This window comes from Orbicella faveolata, unplaced genomic scaffold (genome assembly GCF_042242905.1).
Source record: "Orbicella faveolata isolate gen_17 unplaced genomic scaffold, um_ofav_v1 contig_35, whole genome shotgun sequence".
Taxonomy (NCBI): domain Eukaryota; kingdom Metazoa; phylum Cnidaria; class Anthozoa; order Scleractinia; family Merulinidae; genus Orbicella; species Orbicella faveolata.
In genome coordinates this window covers 18782501-18806028 of record NW_028301564.1, presented here as the reverse complement: position 1 = coordinate 18806028, position 23528 = coordinate 18782501, and the positions used below count along the sequence as shown (strand labels likewise).

At 45.2% G+C, this 23528-nt stretch overlaps 1 protein-coding gene, 2 non-coding genes and 4 pseudogenes across 4 annotated transcripts in view; 3 read left to right on the top strand and 4 right to left on the bottom strand.

The window, feature by feature from the left end:
- The window catches only part of LOC149103625 (serine/threonine-protein kinase PLK4-like), a 47520-nt pseudogene extending 25103 nt beyond the window's left edge, over nt 1-22417 (top strand). The window contains exons 12-18 of the transcript XR_016202152.1: nt 7573-7805; nt 7907-8115; nt 8542-9316; nt 9803-9884; nt 16980-17271; nt 18497-18800; nt 20665-22417. The product of XR_016202152.1 is annotated as a serine/threonine-protein kinase PLK4-like (transcript). The remainder of the gene's footprint in view (nt 1-7572; nt 7806-7906; nt 8116-8541; nt 9317-9802; nt 9885-16979; nt 17272-18496; nt 18801-20664) is intronic.
- Nucleotides 619-2143, bottom strand: LOC149103630 (uncharacterized; annotated as a pseudogene).
- LOC149103629 (uncharacterized) lies at nt 3551-4506 on the bottom strand. Its single transcript, XM_089274049.1, has one exon. It carries the CDS (start codon nt 4489-4491, stop codon nt 3670-3672), a length of 822 nt encoding a protein of 273 aa, XP_089130175.1. The 5' UTR covers nt 4492-4506; the 3' UTR covers nt 3551-3669.
- On the top strand, nt 6547-6618 carry Trnah-gug (transfer RNA histidin (anticodon GUG)). Its single transcript has one exon. It is a non-coding gene; the product is annotated as a tRNA-His (tRNA).
- LOC149103627 (uncharacterized) lies at nt 10903-11963 on the bottom strand (annotated as a pseudogene).
- Nucleotides 13232-14923, bottom strand: LOC149103626 (uncharacterized; annotated as a pseudogene).
- Trnan-guu (transfer RNA asparagine (anticodon GUU)) lies at nt 22234-22307 on the top strand. Its single transcript has one exon. It is a non-coding gene; the product is annotated as a tRNA-Asn (tRNA).
- Nucleotides 22418-23528: the final 1111 nt, after the last annotated feature.

The window sequence follows — 23528 nt, the reverse complement described above, 5'->3', positions numbered from 1 at the left end:
CTGACGTAAAAATCACTCATCCTTTCTTGAAATGCAACGTGATCGTGGTCACGCCCGACGCAAAGTCCACCAGTCGCCCGTCGTTCTCAGATACCTGCGTCTCGACAATGTCCAAAAAGGTCGTGCGCACCAGTAGATATAGGATGTGTCTCGGTTGAAGGTCGATCATGTCCGGATCGTAACGCACTTGTTTCAACATGTCCGTGACTTGATTCCCCGTCACCATACTCTGTCCCACATTCGAATACACGAACAAGGAACGACGCTCGCGACCGAACACTTCCTCGTAACTGCGATCCAGGTCCGTGAACACCCAATTGATGAAACAACTCAAATGTAAGGTGTCCGGGTCGATCTTGTAAAATGTCTCGTCCCCGTCATTCTGAGCTATGATCAAGTCCGTGGCCGTGGGTACGACTTCCTTGGGAAATTCTTTCCTCAGGTGGGGTCCCAAGACGTAACCCGGTTGTCCGTTCTGTAATCTTCCCATCTTCACCCATTTCATCTTCTTGGCCAATTCGATGCCGATGTTCATCTGCGGGTAGACGCGTTTACCGTTGATCAGGAGGCTGAGGCACGTTCTCGAGTTGTCGAGGACGCATTCTCCATGCTTGGCCCGATGCATGACCATGTACAGCAATTCGGTGGGATCGTCGGGTTTGCTCTTTTTCTTGTACATCGTCATGTCGGCATCCGTTCTAGATCTCAACCTACGCAGGTATCGATCTCGTATCGCGTTCATCAACTCGGTACCGGTCCTCGGCGTGAATTCCAAATCGCTTTCTCGCGTCGCTGAAGAGACCTGGCTGTATAGGTTTATGGAGGCGTTCACCATGTCGATCCACCAGATTTCAAACAGAAGAGAATCTTTCAAGTCCATCTTACGCGTCGCGGACGGAAACGAGAGGTCGCTGATACCCACTTTCCATCCCGACTCTCTCAACTGCAACGGGTTCGGCAGACGGTTCTTGAAACTGTGGGCCTTGTTGTCCGGGAACTCGCTCGTGCTGGCATTGCTCATCAGTTGCACGTAAAAGTCGTCGACAGACTCATTCATACTTGAAGTGCAATGTCACCGACGTCACGCCCGAGGTAAAGTCCACCAGTCTTCCGTCGTTCTCGGCCAATTGCACCTCCACTATATCCAAGACGTTGCTGCGCACGGGTTATATTGAATCTGAGTCGGTTCGTACGTCGTCTTGATCGGGTCGTGGGGGACTTCTCTCAAGAGATCCGTGACTCGATTCCCCGTGATGGTGCTACGACCCACATTCGAATACAGGTACATGGGACTGCGAGGCGGAGGGAGGTCCGGATGAACGACGACTCCACGATTGTAGGTCTTGGCGTATTCCTCGTCCAAGTAACTGAAGCGCCAGTTGCAATAGGGACTGAGCTGTAACGTCCCGTGGCTGTCCAAATTCCAAAATTCACGAGATCGATTGCTGTCATGGTTGGTCCAGTCTTTCTTGAAATCAGACGGGACTTTGTCGTTGGGAAAGATCTTGAGCATGTTCACATTCAAGTGAACGGAGTAATACGATTCCTCGCGAATCAAACCCAACTTCTTGACCAGTTTAGTACCAAAATACACTCTGGGACGTTTTCTGTCTCCAGACTCGTCGAGGAACGTGTCGGTGTTGTCGATAATCAAATCGTTCCCCTCCCATCGGAACACAGGGTAGTATTTTTTCCCGTCCGGCGCTCGCAGACTTTCACCCGCATGATCCATGTAATGATACAGCGGTTCGTGAAAACGATGGATGAGGTATTGCATGAGAGATTTACCACTCGTCACCTTGTGTCGGTCACGGTTCAGTTCCTTCCCGCTGATGTAAAATGTGACGGGGTATCGATATGGACTCCACGTAATCCCATCGTCTTGCAACCTGAACGTTTCAATAGTCCAATCGATACCGAACAAATAATCGCCGTCGTCAAAGTCGTGCGCTTGAGGGACTGGTACTTGATGCGGTCGTGACGGAGGAATCGGGTAAGACACACTCGCCAAGCCCACTTTCCATTCCTTGTCGGATTCAAACAGGAGCGGATACGGCAGACGATTCTTGAAACTGTTGGCCTTGTTGTCCGTGAACTCGCTCGTGCTGGCATTGCTCAACAACTGCACGTAAAAGTCCTTCATTTTTTGGTCTTGGGCTTTTGGGTCACGTACAGTCCCTTTTTATCCACCCAACTGTCGTACCTGACTGGCCAACCTTTCCATCGCACCAAGACTTTATCCCCTTTTCGTTTGACGATCTTGTCGATGCGAAACAGATCGTCGTCTTTCACGTTCACCTTTTGCAAATCTTGCGCGTAAAACGTGCCCTCGACCGCCGTGCCGTCCCATTCTTCCACCTTGTACGTGGTGACCTTCCCAGGACGCACTCGGCGTATCACAAACACCTCCTCGGTCCAACCGGGTAAATACCCTTTCTTGAACTGACGGAACTTCTTGTTCAGTCTCACACGATCCCCGACTTTGAGTTGCGGTTTCTTCAATTTCCCTTTTTTCCGTAAAGTCTCCCACACGTCCTCGCTATTGGCTAAAGTCACTTGATCGGGAGCCATCTTGATACTGCGATGATACGATCGATTGTACCCTCGGACCAGATCTTGTAACACGGGCACATACGTCATAGTATTCTTCACGGTGAAGTACCGGTACAAACGTTCTTTCAGGGTCCGATATAACCGTTCCACTACACTGGATTTCGTATCCCCGCGCGTCGAAAAATGATGAATGCCTTTCTGCTTCATCAAATCCTGAAACGTCTTGTTGTAGAATTCCTTCCCGTCGTCCGTCTGGAGATTGATGGGTTTTCTACCTCCTTTCAAGATCTTTGCCATGGCCTCCGTCACCGCTTTACCCGTCTTGCTCTTCAAGGGCTGGACCCAGGCGTGCTTGGAAAACACGTCCACCACCGTCAAGAGATAATGATACCCTCGATTGTACCTCGAAATATTGATCACCTCGATCAGGTCGGCCGTCCACTGCTCGTCGATGCCGAACACCACCACAGGGACCGTGGGAAAACGACGACGTCTGGGTTTGTGCAACGTGTACCCCAAATCCCGTTGCAGGACCTCGCGAGCACGTCGTACCGAGATCTTATTGGCCTGGGCGAATCGCGTCAGACCGCCCAGACTACCGGGTCTGGAAGGATCCCGATACCGTCCCAGTAACGTTCCGGTCGAAAGCGGCTTTTGCTTCTTCTTTTGACCTTTCTTCATAGTCGATAAAGTTTGTACACGCACTGTCTCCACAACTCGAAACGTTGCTCCCGTACCTCGAGATACTTCTTAAATGAATCGGGTTGCCGTTTCAACCACAAGATATAAACGACAAAACGCATCACGTTGGGTTCGACGTCGGTATAGTCAAACACCTCCAAGGGCGAATCGCTGAAATGGTCGGGGATGGGTTCACCCTTACCGTATCGCTCGTAGACACTAGTGCACTTGGAACACAAGGTCGTCCAACACCATCGATCGGCTATGGTCGTACACATTCTCGAGATCAACCAACTCAAAGCATGAGACATAATGATTTGAACCCAATTCTTTATTCACACTTTCTTATATGTACAAAAAACGTCGTGCCTGATTGGTTCTTACGTAAAAATCGACTCTGATTGGATAACACGAAAAAGAAGGCGAAAAAAAGACTTAGTCCGAATCTGAAAAGTAATGAGCATAGTCCGTGTTCTTACAATCTTGACCGTACTCATTATCACAGTCTTCCTCATAGGTATCCATGGCATAATATTTACAATTTCTCCAATCACATTTACCGGGTCTCCACTTCAGGGCTTCCTCCTCGTCCCCCTTCACATAGAATGCTTGACGCATACTCTCTCTACACTCACCACACAGGTCATCCTCCTCCGCTTCAAGGGCACGGAAGAAAAACCGATCCTTCCACAGATCACGCTGACGCATGATATCGTAGATCAACTCTTCCAACTTCAGACACGTTTCCTTGTGAGCGAACCTGTTGAACGTCAGTATCTCCTCCACCTTGGGACTCTTGTCTGACTCCCTCACCCGTCGTGACAGGTCGCGAGCGAACCGCAAGGGTTCAAACAGATCACGGATGACATCGCTCATCATGTACGTGAGGTGATCTGTGGCGATCAAACAGGCACGCTCGGCGTCCAGGGTGGGATCCCGACAATGAATGAATTTGAATTGACCGCTACCACTTCTGTACATCACACAACACCACTCACCACAGAACAAAAACACATGTTCGTTCTTTTTCATCATCTCCAAAATCGTACCACCCCAGTCAGGACGACGTCTCATCAAGAGCTCAAAAGACCACAGACTATCGGGTATTTGACCTAACGGTTCGAAGAGATTGTCAAAAATGTACATGTCCACTTTAGCCTCCGGAATGGCATCGAGATCTCTTAAAGTGTGTACCTTCTGATCCACGATCTGCTCCACGAGGTCCCGAATCTGGTTCGAGTTGCTATAGTAAGTCATCTTGACACCCTCAGACAAACTCGTTAAACTTCTTTCCTTTTCGATCCACTCGCTTCGTGATCTCCAAGCCCAACAAATGAGGATAGCAACTACGCACACCCCAGTCAATCAAGTGCCTCTGGAGCCTATAGTACAAAGGAGAGACAAGACGTAACTCCAATTCAATTATCCTCGCGTGTAACGGTCTTTCGCCTTCTTTTTCGATTGTATCCAAAACGTCAGAAGCTCGATTCAACTGTTGTCTAAGATCTTCAAGGATCTCTTGCACGTCTCTCTCATCCAAAATCCTACAGGTCATCACCGCGTCAAGAGCAAGTCGAGAATGATTCGCTGCGTCCAACGGGCTCCTTTTATACCCGCGCCGTGGATCCACTTTCACTCCGTACTTTCCCGGATCACGTGCCCACTTCAGATCCCGCCAATCGGAACGAAGACCGTCACATGATCCCATCACACCACACGTCACTGATTGGTCGTCAAAAACGTCCATAAAGTCGAACCACGCATTCCATCACGAGTCACTTTTCAGCAGAAGTCGTCATGGATTCACACGTCGAACCCGTCAGGAAAAAGAAAAAATCGTCCAAAAAGAAACTGGAACTGCTCTTACCCAAGAGAGTGGAAGGAGAAGTAGGAGGTAAACAACTACAATCCACTTTAGATAGATGGTTAGTCAAAAAACCTCGTGCCAGACTCCGTTTCAACGAACGCGTCCTCTTCAAAGAAATCACCCCGGACTCGGTCAGTTGGACCACCGTCCCTCTCAAAGGCTTCTCGCGACCCTGGAGCGCCTTTTCGATCCAACGTCAAGAATGTAAATGCCAAATGAAAAGTAACCATGACAGGCGAAGGCAAAGACTGACCCCCAGAAACGTGCGAAAAACCACCCACATCCTAGAAACCATGCGACGTGAAAACACCTTGTTGGGATACTAACTCGTTCTCTATCTTCACAGACTCAAAGCTACCTGCCATTCAAGGCGGATGCATGACCGTGATCAGAGACTCACCTCCTCGAACCGTGCAAGTCCTGGAAGCCATGGGACTCGACAAATTCAAGAAAGACGACCTCGTAGAAGTATCACCTGAAGTGGATGACCGAGGAGAATTCACCGAAGTCCAAGTGTTGGAGGAATTCGACCCCGATCAGTTCCTGAACCAACTGAAACCACAAGATCCCACTTGCCCGCGTTGTATGGTACCCATGGAATATGGAAGAGTGAAAACCCCAGACGGTGGTACCTGGTGGGAGTATTACCGATGCCCCTCTTCCAGATTCTACACCAAGTGTTATGTGACCTGTGGCGTCAAAGAGGTGGGCACTTACCTGACACGCATCGAAGAACAGACCCACCCCTGCTACAGGAACATCGACCCGGCTCGTTTCCGATGTCTATGCAGCAAATCCCTGGTCTTAGCCACCTCCCACTCCCAGTCCAACCCAGACAGGCTCTATCTCAAGTGTCCCAAGCGTACCTGCAAGTTCTTTCAATGGATCGACGAATACCCACGAGGAGTCGCCGAAGCCATACTGATCAATGGACAGGCCCCAAACTAAGAAAAAGACAGACACAGTTTTTTGTAAAAACACACTCTGATTTTTATTTCACACTATTTACACGTTGGGTAATTTGTCCTCCGCGTCGATCATGGCTCGCATCGTTACTTGATCACAATGGTTGAAAGTACTATAATAATCGTTTATTGATTGATATCCCAAAGAAAAAGAGGGCGCCGGTCAATAGGACCGTGCACACGTCCCACCCTGTAATAAGTGGAATGACCAATAAAAAGTTGTTTTTGTTCTATTTTCAGACTCCATGTCTCGATTTCCTAACCCTCAATGTCTATGAGGCAAGGAAGGATACACTTTCAAACACAGTATCAGAGACTACTTCCTGACACCCTGTTGCGACCAATTCTTTCACGGAACCTGTAAAGCCCTCCACACTGAGCGGTTGAAACCCTCCGAAAGACTCTGCCCTCATTGCAAAGCCGTGAATTTCGGACTGCCTCCCGATGACAATCCCAAAACCAAGTCCTAAAGAGGTAAGCGCTTCGATGGTCTAATGGTTAAGACGTTGAGTTGTGGCCTCAAAGACCCAGGTTCGATTCCTGGTCGGGGCATTAAATTTTTTCTTTTTTCTTTTTAGAGACCCCTGGCCTGTAAAATCCGTTTGGACGAACCCCACCCCGACGAAAAAATCACGCAACAAACCATGTACATTCTCTCGTTAAAGGATCTTTATTAGTGTTACAGGCATGAATAAAAATGTTTTTTCACTCCTCTGATTCTGGTGGTGGTGGTGATTTTTTTATAATTTGTTTGATAAATGCTCGGTACGCCAACTCGTCTCGGTCCTCCCAACTGCTCTTCCACGCTTCCCATCCATCCTCAAATCCATCCGACAACTTCTCCAAACACACAGGGTCTTTAAACGAGATGGACTGGTCATCAAACATCTTCTCAGACAGCATTCTTCTGAACCTCATCACCTCATCTGCCAGCTTCACCACCTCTTTCCTCAGAACGACATCCATAGCGTGAGAAACGGCGCATTTCATTATCTTTCCAAGAATACCGTCATGAACAGCATCCATCACCCTCGCGGCAAGTTCTTCTATCTTCTCCTCTTCAGAAACACTATTCACCTTCGTCTCGCTCTCCTCTGAAGACATCTTCTAGTCGCCTAGCTCAAAACAACAATACTCACTCGACACTCACGCAAACCCTTTTATTCCCATCCGAACCTCGATTTCATGCACGTGACAGCCTCGATCTCATGGATTGGCTATCGCCTTATTTGGACATGCACGTCACAACCTCGATCTCATGGATTGGCTATCGCCTTATTTGGGCACGCACGTGACCTGTGATGAAAAAGGCCGCTGACCTGTGACGTCACTGCAGAGGCATTTTAAAAAACATCCGCCATCTTGGATTTTCAAATTTAAGAGAATGTATGGGAAAAAGTTGGTCACGTGGTATAATCCCTGGCTCCTGATTGGTTACGGCCCCTATGAGCGTCCTTTACTACTCAGCTCCATACAGCATTCAGTTAAATAATTTTTCTCCCATAGCATGTTGTAGAGCAGTCACTGGACAGTGGGACAGGTACAATGGCTACAGTATTGACAGGCTTTGGTCGATTTCCAAAATCCACTCGTAACAGCAACGAGCATTCAAAATCCAAAGCATTACAGGGAAGCTCTAAGATTGATGCCTTCACTGACCGGTCAAGTGACCATCTGTCCGATATGTGGTCCAGACATGGTAGACACCCACCTTCTCCACCAGTTAGACAGAGAGCAAGGTATGGTTACTGATAGAACAACACAGGTTTTGGTGATTAGATGTTTTCCCAGCTGATAGTGCTTCTTTCAAGAGAACTAATTTTTATTTTAATTATTCTAGCCACAGTACTAGCACAACTGATCAAAAAACAAGTTCCTCAAAAGATCTGATCCGTGGTACAAAGTGGCACCTCCTTCATCCTCAGGCTTCAAACAGACTGCAAACTCTGCATCGTGGCTGTCCAATATCACTTCTTCGACCTTCAGAAGCAAACAACCAAAAGACTTAGAAGCTTCCAATGGTGAAAGAAATCTTATTGCAAAATTCAAGTGAGTAACTACTAACTACTTGCTTTGGTTCAGGGGGGCGGGGACTTCCATATAAAAAGGATGGACACATGTCAGTAATTTTGAAAAGAACCCCTAGAGGTACTAAGATCCTGTTTTGTGGGCGTGGCTTGACACCAATTCTAAAGCAACACATTTACTGACACTTCCATAATTTTTAATAGTGATAAAGACTCAGTTGATTGTCATATATCTACTGTCACTTTTATTCAACTGAATACCCTTAAAGGTACTGTGATAGCTCCCACTGTGGAGCTTGCGAGGCTGAACTCCCTAGAGGTACCAAAACCGGTTTTTTTAATCCCTAAAAGGTATGACAAGCTCCCTTGTCCATTTTTATGGGAGTTGTACCCCTGGGAGTTGAAACTGGATGAAGAATAAGGACAGTGTTGTTACGTTTTCTTCTAGGAATTATAATGCCAGCAAATATGGCAGCTCATGCGGAAACACTCTGGGAGACTTTCTTACGAATGCAACCAGTATGACAAACACAAGCAGCAGTGGATTTAGAAGAGCCGAGACAAACCTGTGCCGTCAAGACAAGGATCAACAAACTGCAGCTTCTGATCTCAGCAATCAATATCACAGCTTTAGAAAACACCAATCTGCTGAAGTCAATATGTCTGGTTGCAAAGAGACAGGAGAGTTGACAGGAGATTACCGACAACATCGTCGACGTGGCAGTAACAGTGTCACTAAAGATTCCGGATTAGACTTTGCCCATGTACAAGAAGATAGTTCTGGTGGCTTGCCAGCCACACAGACAGGTTCTGAGCAGCAAAAGAGAAACTGCAAAAGCAAATCAGAGACATCAAGATCTAAGTCTCTGGGTGACATTGTGGAACCTTTGAACTCCACGCGGCTCAGACCCATACAGCACAAGACCAGAAATGCAGTTGTTAGTATCACTGATGATGGTGAAGTTTGTCTGGAGTATTTTCTTCACAAGAATGGTCAAGACAGGGTTTTTGAGGTTCTGCGGATATCCCAGAATGGGATGAAGATATCTGTGTATCAGCCTAATGGCAAGTCAGGCATTCCTCTGTCGTTACAACCTCCCTTACCTCCTGCTGGGTGTGAGTTGACTTCCACATATCTGTTCTCTAACTTGCCATCCAAATACTGGAAGAAGTACCAATATGCCACTACATTTGTTCATCTTGTGCGCACAACAACACCAAAGGTAAGGATGACAATATCGTTGAAGCTCTACCAACAGTGACATAAGCTCTCTGCAACGGTACATGTAGCAATTTTTCCTTCCCAATGTGCTCTTTTCCAAAAACACTATTAAGTCTACTCTATGGATGTTGAGTATTGTAGAAAGGTCAACTGTGTTTTTTTATCCACCCAAAAAAGGAAGTGTTGGCAAATGCAAATTGGATACTGAGCACATGGTTGATTTAGAAAATAATTCAAGGAACCTTGTCACAAATAACGCTGTGTACTTCAGTCTTAGTGAACAACTCTGCTAGTAAGGGTATTCTTATTTAGAATGAAATGGTAAAATCAACCACCTACTCTGAAGAGAAAGTTCCCTTCTTCAAATTTTTGTGCTATAATAATTTTTTACAAGTGCAAGTATGTAAGAAAAATTGTTATTAAGGATGAAAATTCTCACCAACCAATAACTTGTAATTCATTGCTAATTTATTTAACTATTTTTTAGTTGACAATGTATTCCAAACATGCAAAATGTATGCTGATGGAAAATTCTCCACATGCAGATTTTGAAGTCTGTTTTTACAATGGTATGTGACTGATGCACAATAAACATTAGTGCTGTCAGGGCTCGACACTAACTTTTCAACTTACTAGCCCAGTGGCTAGTGACAACTTATATGTTACTAGCCATTAAACTCATCACAAATAGATAAGCTTGGGAACTAGTGCCTGAAAGGTTAACAGGGAGCAGAAGCCGTACACAGAAGGGGAGGTATCCATAGCAACCCTGGAAGCAGGAACCACCTCCAAAAGCAGCCGCTAACTGGCACCGTCACACTGATTGAAACAACTTACCTGACCCATACTTACCTAGAGACCAGCAACCAAGAGGGAGGGACAGAAAGGGGCGAGAATCCGCAAAGATTTGCCAAAGTACAAAGCAAGTGATCCGCAACGATCAGCGGGCAGGACAGTACATGCAATGCAATGTGACACAACAGCCCTGCAAATCTCCAAAGGGCCGCCCCGCAAGTCACGTACTGTAAAAGGAGAAACCACTGACTGCATTGGTTCGAGTCTAACTTTGCCTAAATCATATTTAGCCACATTTAAACTCATCACAAATAGATGAGCTTGGGAACTGGTGCCTGAAAGGTTAGCGGGGAGGAGAAGCCGAGTGCGGAAGGGGAGGTATCCATGGCAAACCTGGAACCAGGAACCACCCAAAGGAAACCTTTCTCCAGGTGCTTGGAGAATAGAGGGACCTGAGAACGGGGTGACCTGGAACCTCCAATCCCCAAATACACCCCAAGCACCTAGCCCCACACAAACAAAGCAAAAAAAGGAGCAGCGCATGCCTGACCATGCAGATGTCCACCTGATACTGCAGGTCCGAGAAGCTGAAGGCGCTCTGAAGCAGAAGCACAACACAAGCATTAAGAGGCAAAGTGGGTGACCAGCAAAGCCTAAGCCAGCTTGAGCAAAATGGCACAGGAACCGTGAAGGGTATCTGGCTGGGGGGCAAGTTTGCTGTGCTGCTGGGCAAATGGCCTGACAATAGCCTGATGATCTGGTAGTCCACAGCCAGCGGAAGTGGATGCAGCCCTAGTGGCAGATTGATGGCCACTGAGAAGACACCAGCTTAGTGGAGAGGGCTGCTAAAGACTTTGATGGGGTCCTGATGTAAAGCTGATAGGCTGAGCTTGACCAGCGACCCAAGGCTTGTATTAGGTGATCAGGAACTCCATTGCGTGCTGCCCCATTGGCAGCCTCGATGCGAAAACTGTGGCTAAAGAAGGTGCCTGAAATGTTCGCGGAGGCCAAGATCTGGCGAAGCTAGTCCGTGAGCAAAGTACGTGAAAGAGGCTGCCCATTCTGGAACAGGAACAAGGGGCCTGGAACATCGCCTCTGCTAGCGAGATATGTCATCACTGAGTGGACCGCGCAGAGTGGAGTCCGGCCAAGGCCAATGTGGATAGAGGCAGCCTTCCTAAATGGATCAGTCTTTGAGCCCTTGATCTTTACACGCATGCATGCGGGCGCAGACAGGGAATCCACTGCAATGTCTTGCACTCCTGAATGAAGTGACATAGAGAAGCTAGCCAGACTGAGCACTGTGAACTCTGAGGCACAGAGAAAGCCAAAGTACACAAGGGAGCAAGCAGCCCAGAACATGAGGTGATCTGGGAGACGAAGATCCAGAGACTGCCAAATCAGTAACATCAAGTCATCGGTAATAGGCAAGCGGGATGAAGACGAGGAGCCCTGACAGCGCGGACCACCATCTGAAGGTAGAGACAGTTGGCAAGGGGGTCTGGAAACCCCTGTTCAATGTGGAGTGCTCTAACCCCAGACAAGTAGACCTTAATGGAGGAATACTGAATTCGTTTTGCCAAGAAGGTAGCAAAAAGGCACAGTGTCCATTCGTCAGCTGGACACAGAGAACTCAAAGAATGGAGCTTACCAAGTTGAGTGCAGAAAGAGATAAACTGAGCTTGGACGGATGCATAAGATCGACGCCTAGAGGGGGCAAGGCCTTGGGTCAAGAAGGAGTAGCATTGCTGTTCTAAGGCGGAGATGTCAAATCTGCCAGGAGTTCGAGGGGTACCAATGTGGGAAGAGGCTTCGCATTCGGGGCCAAGGGCCGAAATTTCTGCCGATTGAAACGAGACAAGGCATCAGCTAATTGATTGTTAACACCATGTACATGTTGGGACAAAAAGGAGAAGCTATGACACGCAGCGGAAAATAGCAGACTGCACTGCAACCGCATTAGGCAAGGCACTCTTGACGTTCTGGTATTTAAGATGTGGACTACTGCGTCATTGTCAGAGTGGAACAGGACATGTTTTTTGACCCAAAAATGTCCCCAGACATGAGCTGCGAGAACTATAGGGAAGAGCTCCTTGTAGGCAATAGACTGTGGCTGCTGGGACGGAGCCCAGGAGTCAGCAAACCAGTGGCCCTACATGTACGCTCCATAGCCGATCGAGCCTGCAGCATCGGATGACACTTCAACATCAGCCTTGGGCAGCAGTCCTGGGAAGAGCCAGAAGCTAATACCGTGCCAAGAACTGGTGCGACCATAGAAGATCCAGATGAAATTCTCGGTTAAGATGAATGGGGTGATCTCTCCTCCGAAAGCAGCATAACAGGTCAATCATGTGCCGTAAGAATGTCCTTCCCGGCCAGACCACCTTGGCGGCGTGATGCAAGTGTCCAATAAGGGATTCAAGCTCACGTCTGTTGCACCATTTTCGAGGGAGCCAAGAACCAATCAGATTTTGCAGCAGTAACAACTTCTCCTGGGGGAGACGTGCCACTTGGTAGACAGAGTCGAGCTCAATACCCAAGACAATGAGCACTGTAAAGGGGCCCATGCACTTGCCAGGATGCAATGGTAGACCGAGCCGTTGACACACCTCCAGAGCAGTAGTGAAATTCTGTGCGCACTGGAGGGACTGGGCAGGGCCTACAGTAATGAAGTCGTCCAAGTAATGGAGGAGATCTGGAATCTGGTAGGAATTGACGAGGATCCACTCTACCATGTCTGCGATGGAGTTGAAAATAAATGGAGCCGATTGAAGACCAAAGGGGAGAACCAGGTCCACGTAGAATTGGTCGTGCCACTTCATCCCCAGAAGAACGCGGTGGGAGGGGTGTACGGGCACATTGCGGTAGGCGGCCTCCACATCAAATTTGGCCATGAGGGCCCCCGGACCAAGTTTGCAGACTAGGCGGATCACCTGATCGACTGTGATGTAATGAAGGGTGAATTCTTCCGGGTCAATCCCATCGTTGACATTAACCCCCCCTGGGGAGGAAAGGTCCACGATGAGGCGCCACTTCCCTGGTTGGCCTCTTTTGGGAATAACCCCAAAGCTGGTAACATGAAGATTCGGGTAGCGAGGAACACTGAAAGGACCTGCCACCCTACCTGGGGAAACCTCGTTGGCCAAATACTGGTCGACCACAGAGGGATGTTGAGCTGCTTGTTTTTCTTCGTGGACTTGAGCTTTTGGGAGGGAGAAAAACCCAAATGAAACCCATGCTCTGCTTGCAAGGGGGTGACTGCAGAAACTGGGGGGAGTCCGACTAGGAAGGAAAAAGAACAGGAGACACAAGTGCCGGTAAATCACAGCCCCAAGAAGGCCTAAATAGCCCTCCCAGAACCCCCTGAGTTACTCAGAGGAACAGACAAGGTAACAATAGAAGCAATCAATTTTAATAACACGAGAACGGCCGCAAATACAACATTTAGTCCTAGATCCCTAAGGGGCATGGGTAAAAAACTGAGGACAAAAATACTCAATGATGGAAACAGTACAAGAGGGGGGTGGGCGAGTCTACACACGACGGGACTTGCTGCTGGACCGGGGAGGCGGAGAGTCAAGAGAACGCTTAGAGGACAAGCTGGGCTTGGTGGGCGTCTCAGCTGGGCAAACTCCCGCCCGGTGCGGGCCATGACAGCTGAGACATTTGTGAGCAAAATGGCACGACGCTGAGGGAGCTAGGCAATGACCCCGGTTCCATGATTTGCAAATGATTTGCGAAGAAGCAGCACCGCGGGGCTCGTTTTGGCCATCTGAAGAATCGCGGGGAGAGCGCGAGGACCAACCAGCCGAGTGAAAGCTGAACAGCGTGTTGTTTAGTTGAGACCAATCTGTCAGGTTAGTTGCCGCGGCATTCTCTCTAAACGCTCGGTCGTAGGACAACTAAACCCGACCGGAGAACTGGCGATATGTGCGGAGTATCAGGAGTTGATACTGCAGGAGATCTTTCCAGCGATGCGGGAAGTACGACACGATGATAAGGCAGTAAACAGAGAAAGCCTCCAACCATGTGGAAATATCTTCGATGCGCGCTTAGGTTTCTTCGGCGGGGACGTTAACACAAGGTGCCCATCGAACAGCAACTGAGGCTCAGGCTCTGTGAGAACAATGTTCGAGGGCAGCAACTCGTGGAGTTCAACGAACTTCCCAGCCACGATCTGACTGACTAACTTTGCCGGAACGGGGGAAAACCCAGGGCCTACCACGAACGGTTGATGTAAAACAGGCAACGGAGCCAACGGTGTAGTGCTGACGGCGCTCGAGAGAAAAGCCGCATTGACAGTGCTAGAAGACGCCGAGAGAGCGAACGACGGAATTGGAGCGGAGAAGGTCGACACAAAGGTAGGGACGACAAAATTATTTGGCCTACCTGAAGCAGGAGGAGTCACCGTGGCCGGTGGAGAGGATGCAAAGCCAACGCCAGAAGCGGCAAAAGACGAAGCTTGGGCAACAAGTTGGCTAGTATTAGCCAGCGGAGCAGAAACGCCTCCGGAAAGGGCCACGCTCGTGGAAGAACTAGAATTAGGACGGCTTGCGACTGGCTGGACCGAAAGTACTTGCTGGACGGCGTTTGCAACGGCGGCCAGAAAGGCGGGAGACGTTGGCGATAAAACAGATGAAGGAATAGTGGACGGAGCTCTTGAGGCCACGCTAGAATCCAATGGCGTTGAAACCGGTGGCGGAGGAATTACCTCGGACTCCGGCACGAGAGACAAGGCATCGTAAGCCGCCGACCGGCTGTTAAGCGTGTTTCTGGTGTGCGTCACGTCAAACAGCGACAAAACAAGCAATACTTAGAGCGAGAATCCGCAAAGATTCGCCAAAGTACCAAGCAAGTAATCCGCAACGATCAGCTGGCAGCACAGTACGTGCAATGCAATGTGACACAACAGCCCTGCAAATCTCCAAAGGGCCGCCCTGCAAGTCACGTACTGTAAAAGGAGAAACCGCTGACTGCATTGGTTCGAGTCTAACTTTGCCTGAATCATATTTAGCCACATAAAAATAATTTTACTAGCCAAGCGTTGATGTTGGCTAGGTCCAATAACACCAGAATTACTATCAAGACTTGAGAGCACAATGCAAGCGACTCTCTTTAAAACATGTTGTTGGTAGTTACATTGTGCTTAAACCAGTTCCAATAAAACAACAAGGTATGTTCTATTTATAAAACAACGTAAGAAAACTAAAAAAAAAGGCTTTAGCATTTTGCCGGTGGACCTTTTAGGCTTACACCTTCTTCCTGAGCAGGTCGTTTCTTTTCAGAACTCTCGTTTTTTGTCTTTTTCTTTTTTATTGTAGTAGAAAACCCTCTTATATCCATTATGGAATTTTAAGAAAAACAAAACAATGCAATTTTGTGTCTGAAACCTCTTGACCAGTTAACATATAGTCAGCGCACCTTGTGTTACGCTTGACTGGTAACGTTAAACACTAGGGCGAACCAATTTATCACCGAATTGCGCCAGTTTTAATTTTGCCGGTTTAATGGCCTCGTGCTTTCCTCACATAAAATCTCTCAAGCCAACAGATCACAAAGAAAAATCCAGCGATTTTCCCGAAAAGACTTTCAAGACTCTGTTTTTCTTTGAGACTTCCTTGGAAAAATATCAGACACCAAGACGTCATTGTAAAAACTGCAGAGACTTCTTCAGTCTCTTCACAAAATTGTAGAATTCAAACTGTTTCAAAAGCAGCGTTAGCGAAACTCGACTGCTAATAAATGTCGAAGGAAATAAATCTTTCTCATGTAATTATTTCTGTGCGCAGTCGTAAGTTTTGTCAGTATGGACACAATGACAAATAACCTATGTGTTGTTACGCTAAGTGAAATGTTATCCGTTTACAGTTCCGCACGATTTTATGCACGATTCTATCAGGATGCTCATGTTTTGTGCTACTAATTTTGTAACAAAAAAAAAAAACATCGATGTGTGCTTTCAGAAAATGCTGTCATGTTTGTCAAATATTTCTTTCAATATAATAACATGTTTAGTTTTGATACCCTTTCAAGTAGAACACAGCGAAAAGTAAATATGATATGTCCACAATGAAATTCTGACCTTGTTTCGGAGTAAAGTGTTTGTGTTTGACTTCCTTGGGGAAGACAGAAACTAGTTCGGCCAATTTAATTTTTTTTACTAGCCAAAGTGGCTAATGGAAGTCAAAAACGTACTAGCCAAAACTAAATTTCTACTAGTCTGTGGCTAGCTGGCTACCGTTAGCGTTGAGCCTTGGCTGTACATACTGAGTAAGTTGTCAAGGGTGCTATCCTGAGCACGCTTGCTGTTGCACAAATTGAGATTACTTTAAAATAATTTATTGCAGTCTTCCTTTCTGGAAGGGTCACAGAGGGTTGCCACGGATAAGACAATGGTCAGGGGAAAAACATTCCTTTTCTTCAAGGTCAGCCAGAAAGTCAGGGAATATTCGAGTTGGGAAAATTTAGGTTTTGAAGAAAAGGCAAGGAAAATTGAAATAATTTAACAAGGCTGATCAATTTAATACCACTGAAGGCCTGAAGAAACATTTGGGGTCAAGAATACTTCTATTACTTATCAGTGGGTGGAAAGGATGGCTGTAAGGGGAGGCTAGAAGCCACCATTATTATAATTATAATTATAATAACAATAACAACAACAATAACAATAATAATAATGATAATTCAAATCAACACATTTCTAGAAATGGATTTCACTATGAAAAGTAAGGTTAAAAAAACAACGTTTCAACTGTTCACCGGTCATTTTCAAGTTGAAAAGTAAAATTTTTGTATGCGCTTTTTGTATACTGACTATCTTATGTCCTGTTATGTACCATGACGTAAGATACTAACCATATCTTTTGCAGGAGCCAAAGTTCACCAGTCGCAGGAGTGCACACGGATCATTGAGCCAGGTGGCGTGTCATACACCCTGGAGTCTATAGGTGGCATAGAGGGTGCGACTCACAATATGAAACCTCTGTTAGAGCATGCTCAAAACCTTTATAAACAGTGTGTGCATTTAGAGAGAGTCATGAATAGAGAAGAGGCGAACAGTAATGAGGGCCAGTACTTTCCATTCATTGTGAGCCGTAAACCACCAGCTTCCAGAACAGTGCCAAAGGGTAGTGATGTTCATAATAAAGCACAGAATTCCAGGCATGGATGTACAATGTATGCTTTTAACAATTTAAATACACGATTTGTGTTGTATACTTATTAACGCCCAAGTCGCTAGTGGAGGGAAGGTGCCTACGAATCCCGGGGGCTGCAACCGCAGTCACATCCCCAAGGCGCTAGAACACCCGACTGGCCTGCCCAACCCGCAACCAAGCCACGAGCCCCCCGCGCCAAGCCCCCTACAGGCACCCGTCACACTCAAGCCAGATGGCATTGGTGAAAAAAAAAAAAAAAGGAAAAAATGCTGAAAACAGGGGGGGGGGGGGGGGGGGATAGGGAGGGAACGCCGAGAACCGCTAAACTATAATTCAATCCACAACGCCACTCGTTAAGTATGTTAAATTCCATTTAACTATATTGAAATATTGCATGTGGGCCAGCTCCACTACGTTACCATTTATTTTGTTTTTAAATTAAATTGCTTTTATCAGTACAGTCAACTCTTGTCTTGTGGACACTCTGCTATTACGGACGCTCACTATTACGGACAAAATCCAGATCTCCGGCTAAAGCTATAGAGGTTTGACTAGAAATGACTCCCGCTATTATGAACTCTCGCTGTTACGGAATTACAGACACTTGCATGGTTTTCTTCCGAGCTTTAGGGATTCAAAATTCTGAACACGCGGTTTGGGACCGGCACTAGTTACACAAGCAAAATCATATGTTTTTCAAAGCAAAAGTTCCCTTGCATAAAGTTTACCATTTAGCACTGCAAAACATTCCAAAATAGCTTACCTGTAAATATTACCTTCAGCAATCCCTTAGCAACTGCTCTAAATCTAAATTACAGTAAATCTCCCTGCCCACCTGATCATAAGCTGAGCCGGCTGACAGCAGCTTGCTATAGTTCGGTGTTTCTATTGAGGTGTAGAAGTATGGCTTTCAGCTTGCGTTTTGAGTCGCACACCATGTTTTCTGATGATGCTTTTTAAACACTTACAGATTCCCAGTTTAAAGGACTGTTCCTGTTCCCTTTCTGTTGGGAATTACAGTCATGTGCATCTTCCAACTGAAATAACACCATTTAAAAGTGATAACAAAAATTATTCCTCGTGGGCTTCTCAATTTTGTGGCAAGTCTCTTGAAAGTGGTTCTTCACAGTTCCAGGCACAAAACCCACTGAAAATGCCAGCTACGCAGGCTAAGTAAAAAAAGTGATATGTTTTCTTCATATCTGACACAGATCTTTTCTCTTAATCAGGCCTCCTGACTCCTGGGAAAATCTAATTGTAACATCCCCTAGTACATTAGCTCCAGTCAGTACATCATTGATGTCGTTTGATGGTACTGTTGCCAGCACCTACCAGCAAGTACGTGTTAACAGAAGATCAGCTTCCTGTGGTGATGAGTCTGGGAAGAATTCGAGATCGCAATGTGAAGAAGGGAGAAGAACCCAGCAGAGTCAGTCAACAGCCAAGGGTGCACCCAGGCAGGGTGCAAATGTGTCACCATCATCTCAAGTTATCAAGAGTGTGTTTGTACAGGGAGTGGGTTGGGCATCTGAGGTGAGATCAGCTACTTCAGCTTATTGCATTTGCCGTAAGTTTGTATCATTAGGTATTTACTTTGTATAAAGGCTTGTACTAACTTAAGAAATGGGAAAAACGTATCAAGCAAGTTTTAACTACCGCCGACTGGTAGGTTTCTGGGGAAAAAATTGAATCATATCATCTGCATATGCAGGAAACAAAGGGTATATATATAATAAACGGCATGTACTAAAACCCGAAACAACGAAACGAAACGACCGAAACGAAATCACCGAAACAAGCGAAACGACCGAAACGAGTAAAATAATAAGTAAATAAATAAAAAAGTTAAAAAAAGGCCTTGATCTCTAGCACTTTACTATGGCAGCCTGATCTCGTACCCAGATCCACATGTGTGACATCGTTACATCTCACACCTGAAAGATGGATGAGCGCGAGGGTGTCGACGACGACCACGAAGACATCGAGAAAAAGGTGAGTATTTTTCACATTTTGAATGACATTCTAGCTGAAACAAGAAATGTAATTTCAAAGAAAGGTTTCCTGGTCGTATCGTGGATTCTTAGGCGGTGGCGAATCGGCAACGCCGAGCCTAGGATGTACGGAAACACAGTCTCAAGAGAATCCGTAGCCTGCGTAGCAAGCGTTTCTGTGGGGTTCGGGAGCAAAGAATTACAGCGCGAAAACTGGAGCTAGTAAAAGAGGGGGGAGGGGGAGGGGAAGGAAGGAAGGTAGGTTTCCTTCCCCTCCCCCTTCCCCCTCTTTTACTAGCTCCATTTTTCGCGCTGTAATTCTTTGCTCCCGAGCCCCACAGAAACGCTTGCTACGCAGGCTACGGATACTGTTGAGAAGGTTTCCTTCCTTCCCCTCTCCCAGCCCCCTCTTTCTTTTTTTGGTTCTCGCCCCATTTTCCGCGCAGACAAAACAACGAAAATCCCGTTCTTCGGTCTTTCTTTGCTTCCAAACCCCACGGAAACGCTTGCTACGCAGGCTAGAGTATCCGTGAGAAGCTGAGCGCCCAATAAGAAATTACTTTGAGAACTGCAGGAGTCACGAAGGCCTGACGTTAATATGATTAAAGCCTGTCAAGTCGCCCTTGTTTTTCTTTAGAGATATTATATATATTAAAGAAAGTCCTGGTTCGCACGAAGAATGCTGCAAAGTCATTCTCGAAAAGACCATTCGATTCGCCACCGTCTAAGAATCCAGGATACGACCAGAAAACCTTTCTTTGAAATTAGATTTCTTGTTTTAGCTAGAATACCATTCAGAATGTGAAAATACCCACCTTTTTCTCGATATCTTCCTGCTCGACACGCTTGCGCTCATCTACCTTTCACGTTTGTGATGTCACGATGTCACACATGTGGCTTAAGAGCAGGATCTGGGTACGAGATCCTGCTGCCATAGTAACGTGCTAGAGATCAAGGCCTTTTTTTAACTTTTTTATTTATTTACTTATTATTTTACTCGTTTCGGTCGTTTCGCTTGTTTCGGTGGTTTCGTTTCGCTCGTTTCGTTTCGTTGTTTCGGGTTTTAGTACATGCCATAATAAACATGCATAACCCTTGGCATGCATTATATACCTATAAGGCTACACAGTAATATTGTTAGTGGAGAATTTTGCCTTAGCTGGAATGAGCTCAATACAATTTAACCTGTCATTTTGGACCCCTCACACTTTTTTTTACGTCTTAATCAAACACTAATTAACTTTTGTGCTTCCCTAAATGACTTGAAACTACTAAATATTAAATTAAATTAAATTTAAACTGTGCACCATGAATGCAAGCTCTGATTTATGTTCAAAGTTATACAACAATAAGAATTTTAATGGTAAAAAAGTAATATTTTTTAAACATTAATTGCTCCCTTTCAGTTGTCTACTGGTGAGGTCTGGGTTTAGTGCAATGATGGATCTCAGATGGTCATTCAATATTCTGTAACTAGTATCAAATACACAGATAGTACAGGAGCCATAACAAGGTAGTCAGTGTTCTGGACTTTTGAATTTTCTTCCATGGCCGTGGAAGAGTCCTGGAAGAACTGTTTCTCTTTTCCTCCCAAAATATTAGGAGTTTTGATGTTCCTTCAAGAACAGTAGCACACCTTTTTGGGGATTAGTGAGGATATTTTACATAGAGCCATTTAAAGGTCGATGAGATTATAGACCTTGAATAAAAATGATGTTTACTACTTATAATAGTAATACGTAACAAGATATATATGACTTTGAGACATTGTTGTGAATTTTCCAATAAAGTTGACGTGAATTTTCATTGCACCTAGTCGCTTCATGCTATGGAGCATCTGATGGGCCACTAGGTTCACACTTTAACTAGGTCAAAAGTCCTACTGTATATAGTTTGCCAAGTTACTGTTTTAGAGAAATACTGAAGTAAGTTTTTAGTAAGACGTATTTTCTCCTAACTTATGTTATATAACCAGCGTTCCTGGAATTCGAAGGACAATTAAATAGTTCTTAAAACTTAGGTGTAATATTCATAATAATATACACGCACTTTTTTATAAATTAACTGATGTATTAAGTTGCTTTTTGCGATATATAAAAATGCATTGAAAAATGTTCAACGGATGTATTGTTTCTCTTTTCCTAATGCGTAAAAAGAAATACATTTTGTCGCACTTTATTGAAAACGTCAGCTTTTAGGTGATCAGAATTGAATTGTCTGAGAAGCAGATGATGTTTTCTGAAAGAAAAAAAAAATTGGAAGAACACTTGGAAAATTTTCGTTGCTCAGTCTTAAGTTCCTATGATCGAATAGTGAGCCGTGAGTTATTAAATGATTGTCACTAATAGAAAACGCCGGGGAGAGTTAATCAGTTCAGTGTTGTAGCCTGCACTATTAACAAAGAAGAGAATAATTTGACCCATCATATAAAAGACGGTGACTAAATTGCTCACTGCGAAAAATAACTAGTGTGCAGCTTTACTCTACTTGCTTTAGTTGCTAAAAAAAATGGTATTCGTCAAGATATGGTGGAGGCCGTAAGAGGGTCAATCACATATAGGTCTTGTTCCTAAGGTAATCCCCCTTAAGCTAGTTATTTTCAGAGAGATGAGCGCGCGTTGCGTGAATGTTGGATTGGCCCACTTTCTAGACCTTCCTGGAATTTTCAAAACTGAGAATGATAGAAAATAACTTGAGAGAGAGAACCGCTCCTGAAAATAGTGTGACTCGAGGAGATGGCCGAAGACAGGAAATGCCGGGGTAGTAATTAAATTGAATTAAATTTTCCGACGGTTAGCTCTTTCCTCCGGTGGGGACTTCTTTGGGTTTATGGTGAAGCGGGAGAGAGGGGCACCGACCCAAGGATGCCCAATCTAAGAATGAAAGGACCAACTCGGAGATCCCCGTAACAAAATTAGTTTCCAGTTGTCTCGAAATAATTTTCTACTAATTTGCTTTTATATTTTTCACAATTAGTCTCCGTGGCGCAATCGGTTAGCGCGTTCGGCTGTTAACCGAAAGGTTGGTGGTTCAAGCCCACCCGGGGACGATTTTTTTTTTCTATCCAACGATGTGCCAACAAATGTAATGTAACCCGTTCACTCAAAATGGGTCTGATTTTGTTACAAACGCAAGTGAAAAAAAAAAAAAAAAAGGAAAGGGAAATTACCTCACTTATCTGCATCCTTTACATTTATGTAGCGCAAACTCTGTTCCCTTTTTGATGATCAATGGCTGCTATATTTCCCGCTGTGGATCAATGCTATGAATTCATAAATTCAAGGTAATAACTTTTAGTCCGGGAGCCCGTGACCGACTATGGCTGTCTCGTTTACTTGGAAAGCTGGCAAATTTTAGTTTGACTAGAATTATTACTTGGACCTTGGTAGTTAATGCTAGGGTGGCAATGGAAACCCTCGAGTGGGCAGTTTGTAGTGGGAGGGTTTAAAAGCCACCCTACATATGTGAAAGCGTTTGCAACGCTAAAGTGGGGGCCGAGGATACTGGATCACTAGTTGTATAGAGACTATGCTAAGAATCACACATATTTTGTAAATAGTGCTTTCCTCGTATGCTCACGTTGTCTAGGGTTGTAAGAGTCGTCTATGAGGTGTAAGAGGTGTACAATTGAAATATACACGTGGAAATTCATAATAGTTCATTAGGGATGTCTCCTAGGAAACTGTATTTAATGAAACAGCTCACTGTTTTTAATTTTTAGGGGAGTTGCTTCAATGTTTAACCGAGTGTTCGCCAAATTAAGGCGGTATAAAGAAAAACCGGTAGCTTCACTTCAATCTTTTGTATGTTAATTTCTAAATTGTGTATTTCCATAGCAGTCCTATTAAGGAAATGTTCTTTTTCTGTGATGCTATGACATTGAGACTAACTCACATATTTTACACCTGTATTATATTTTTGAAGAAAAGATACGCATTGAAAAAATGTCTATTAAAAATAAGGGATTAAAAACACGATATTATTTTGTTCCTCTTTCATTTTCCCGTCTATCCATTCCTATTACAAACTTTATTTCCCATAATACCTTTCGGTATCATGTTCTCTCAGAGTATGCTTAGTACTTGCAGTTTGTCTGACTCTGGGAACATGGTGGTTATTACGTCGTCCTACAAGGTAAGTTGTCACAAAAAAGTTAACTGTTTTTATTGTTTTATAGTTTACCTCGTAATTTGCTTTTTCTCTCAGTACTAAAGTTATTTGAATCAGCCTATTGGATCGCATCTCGAAACTGAGTTTCAAAAAGGAAGGT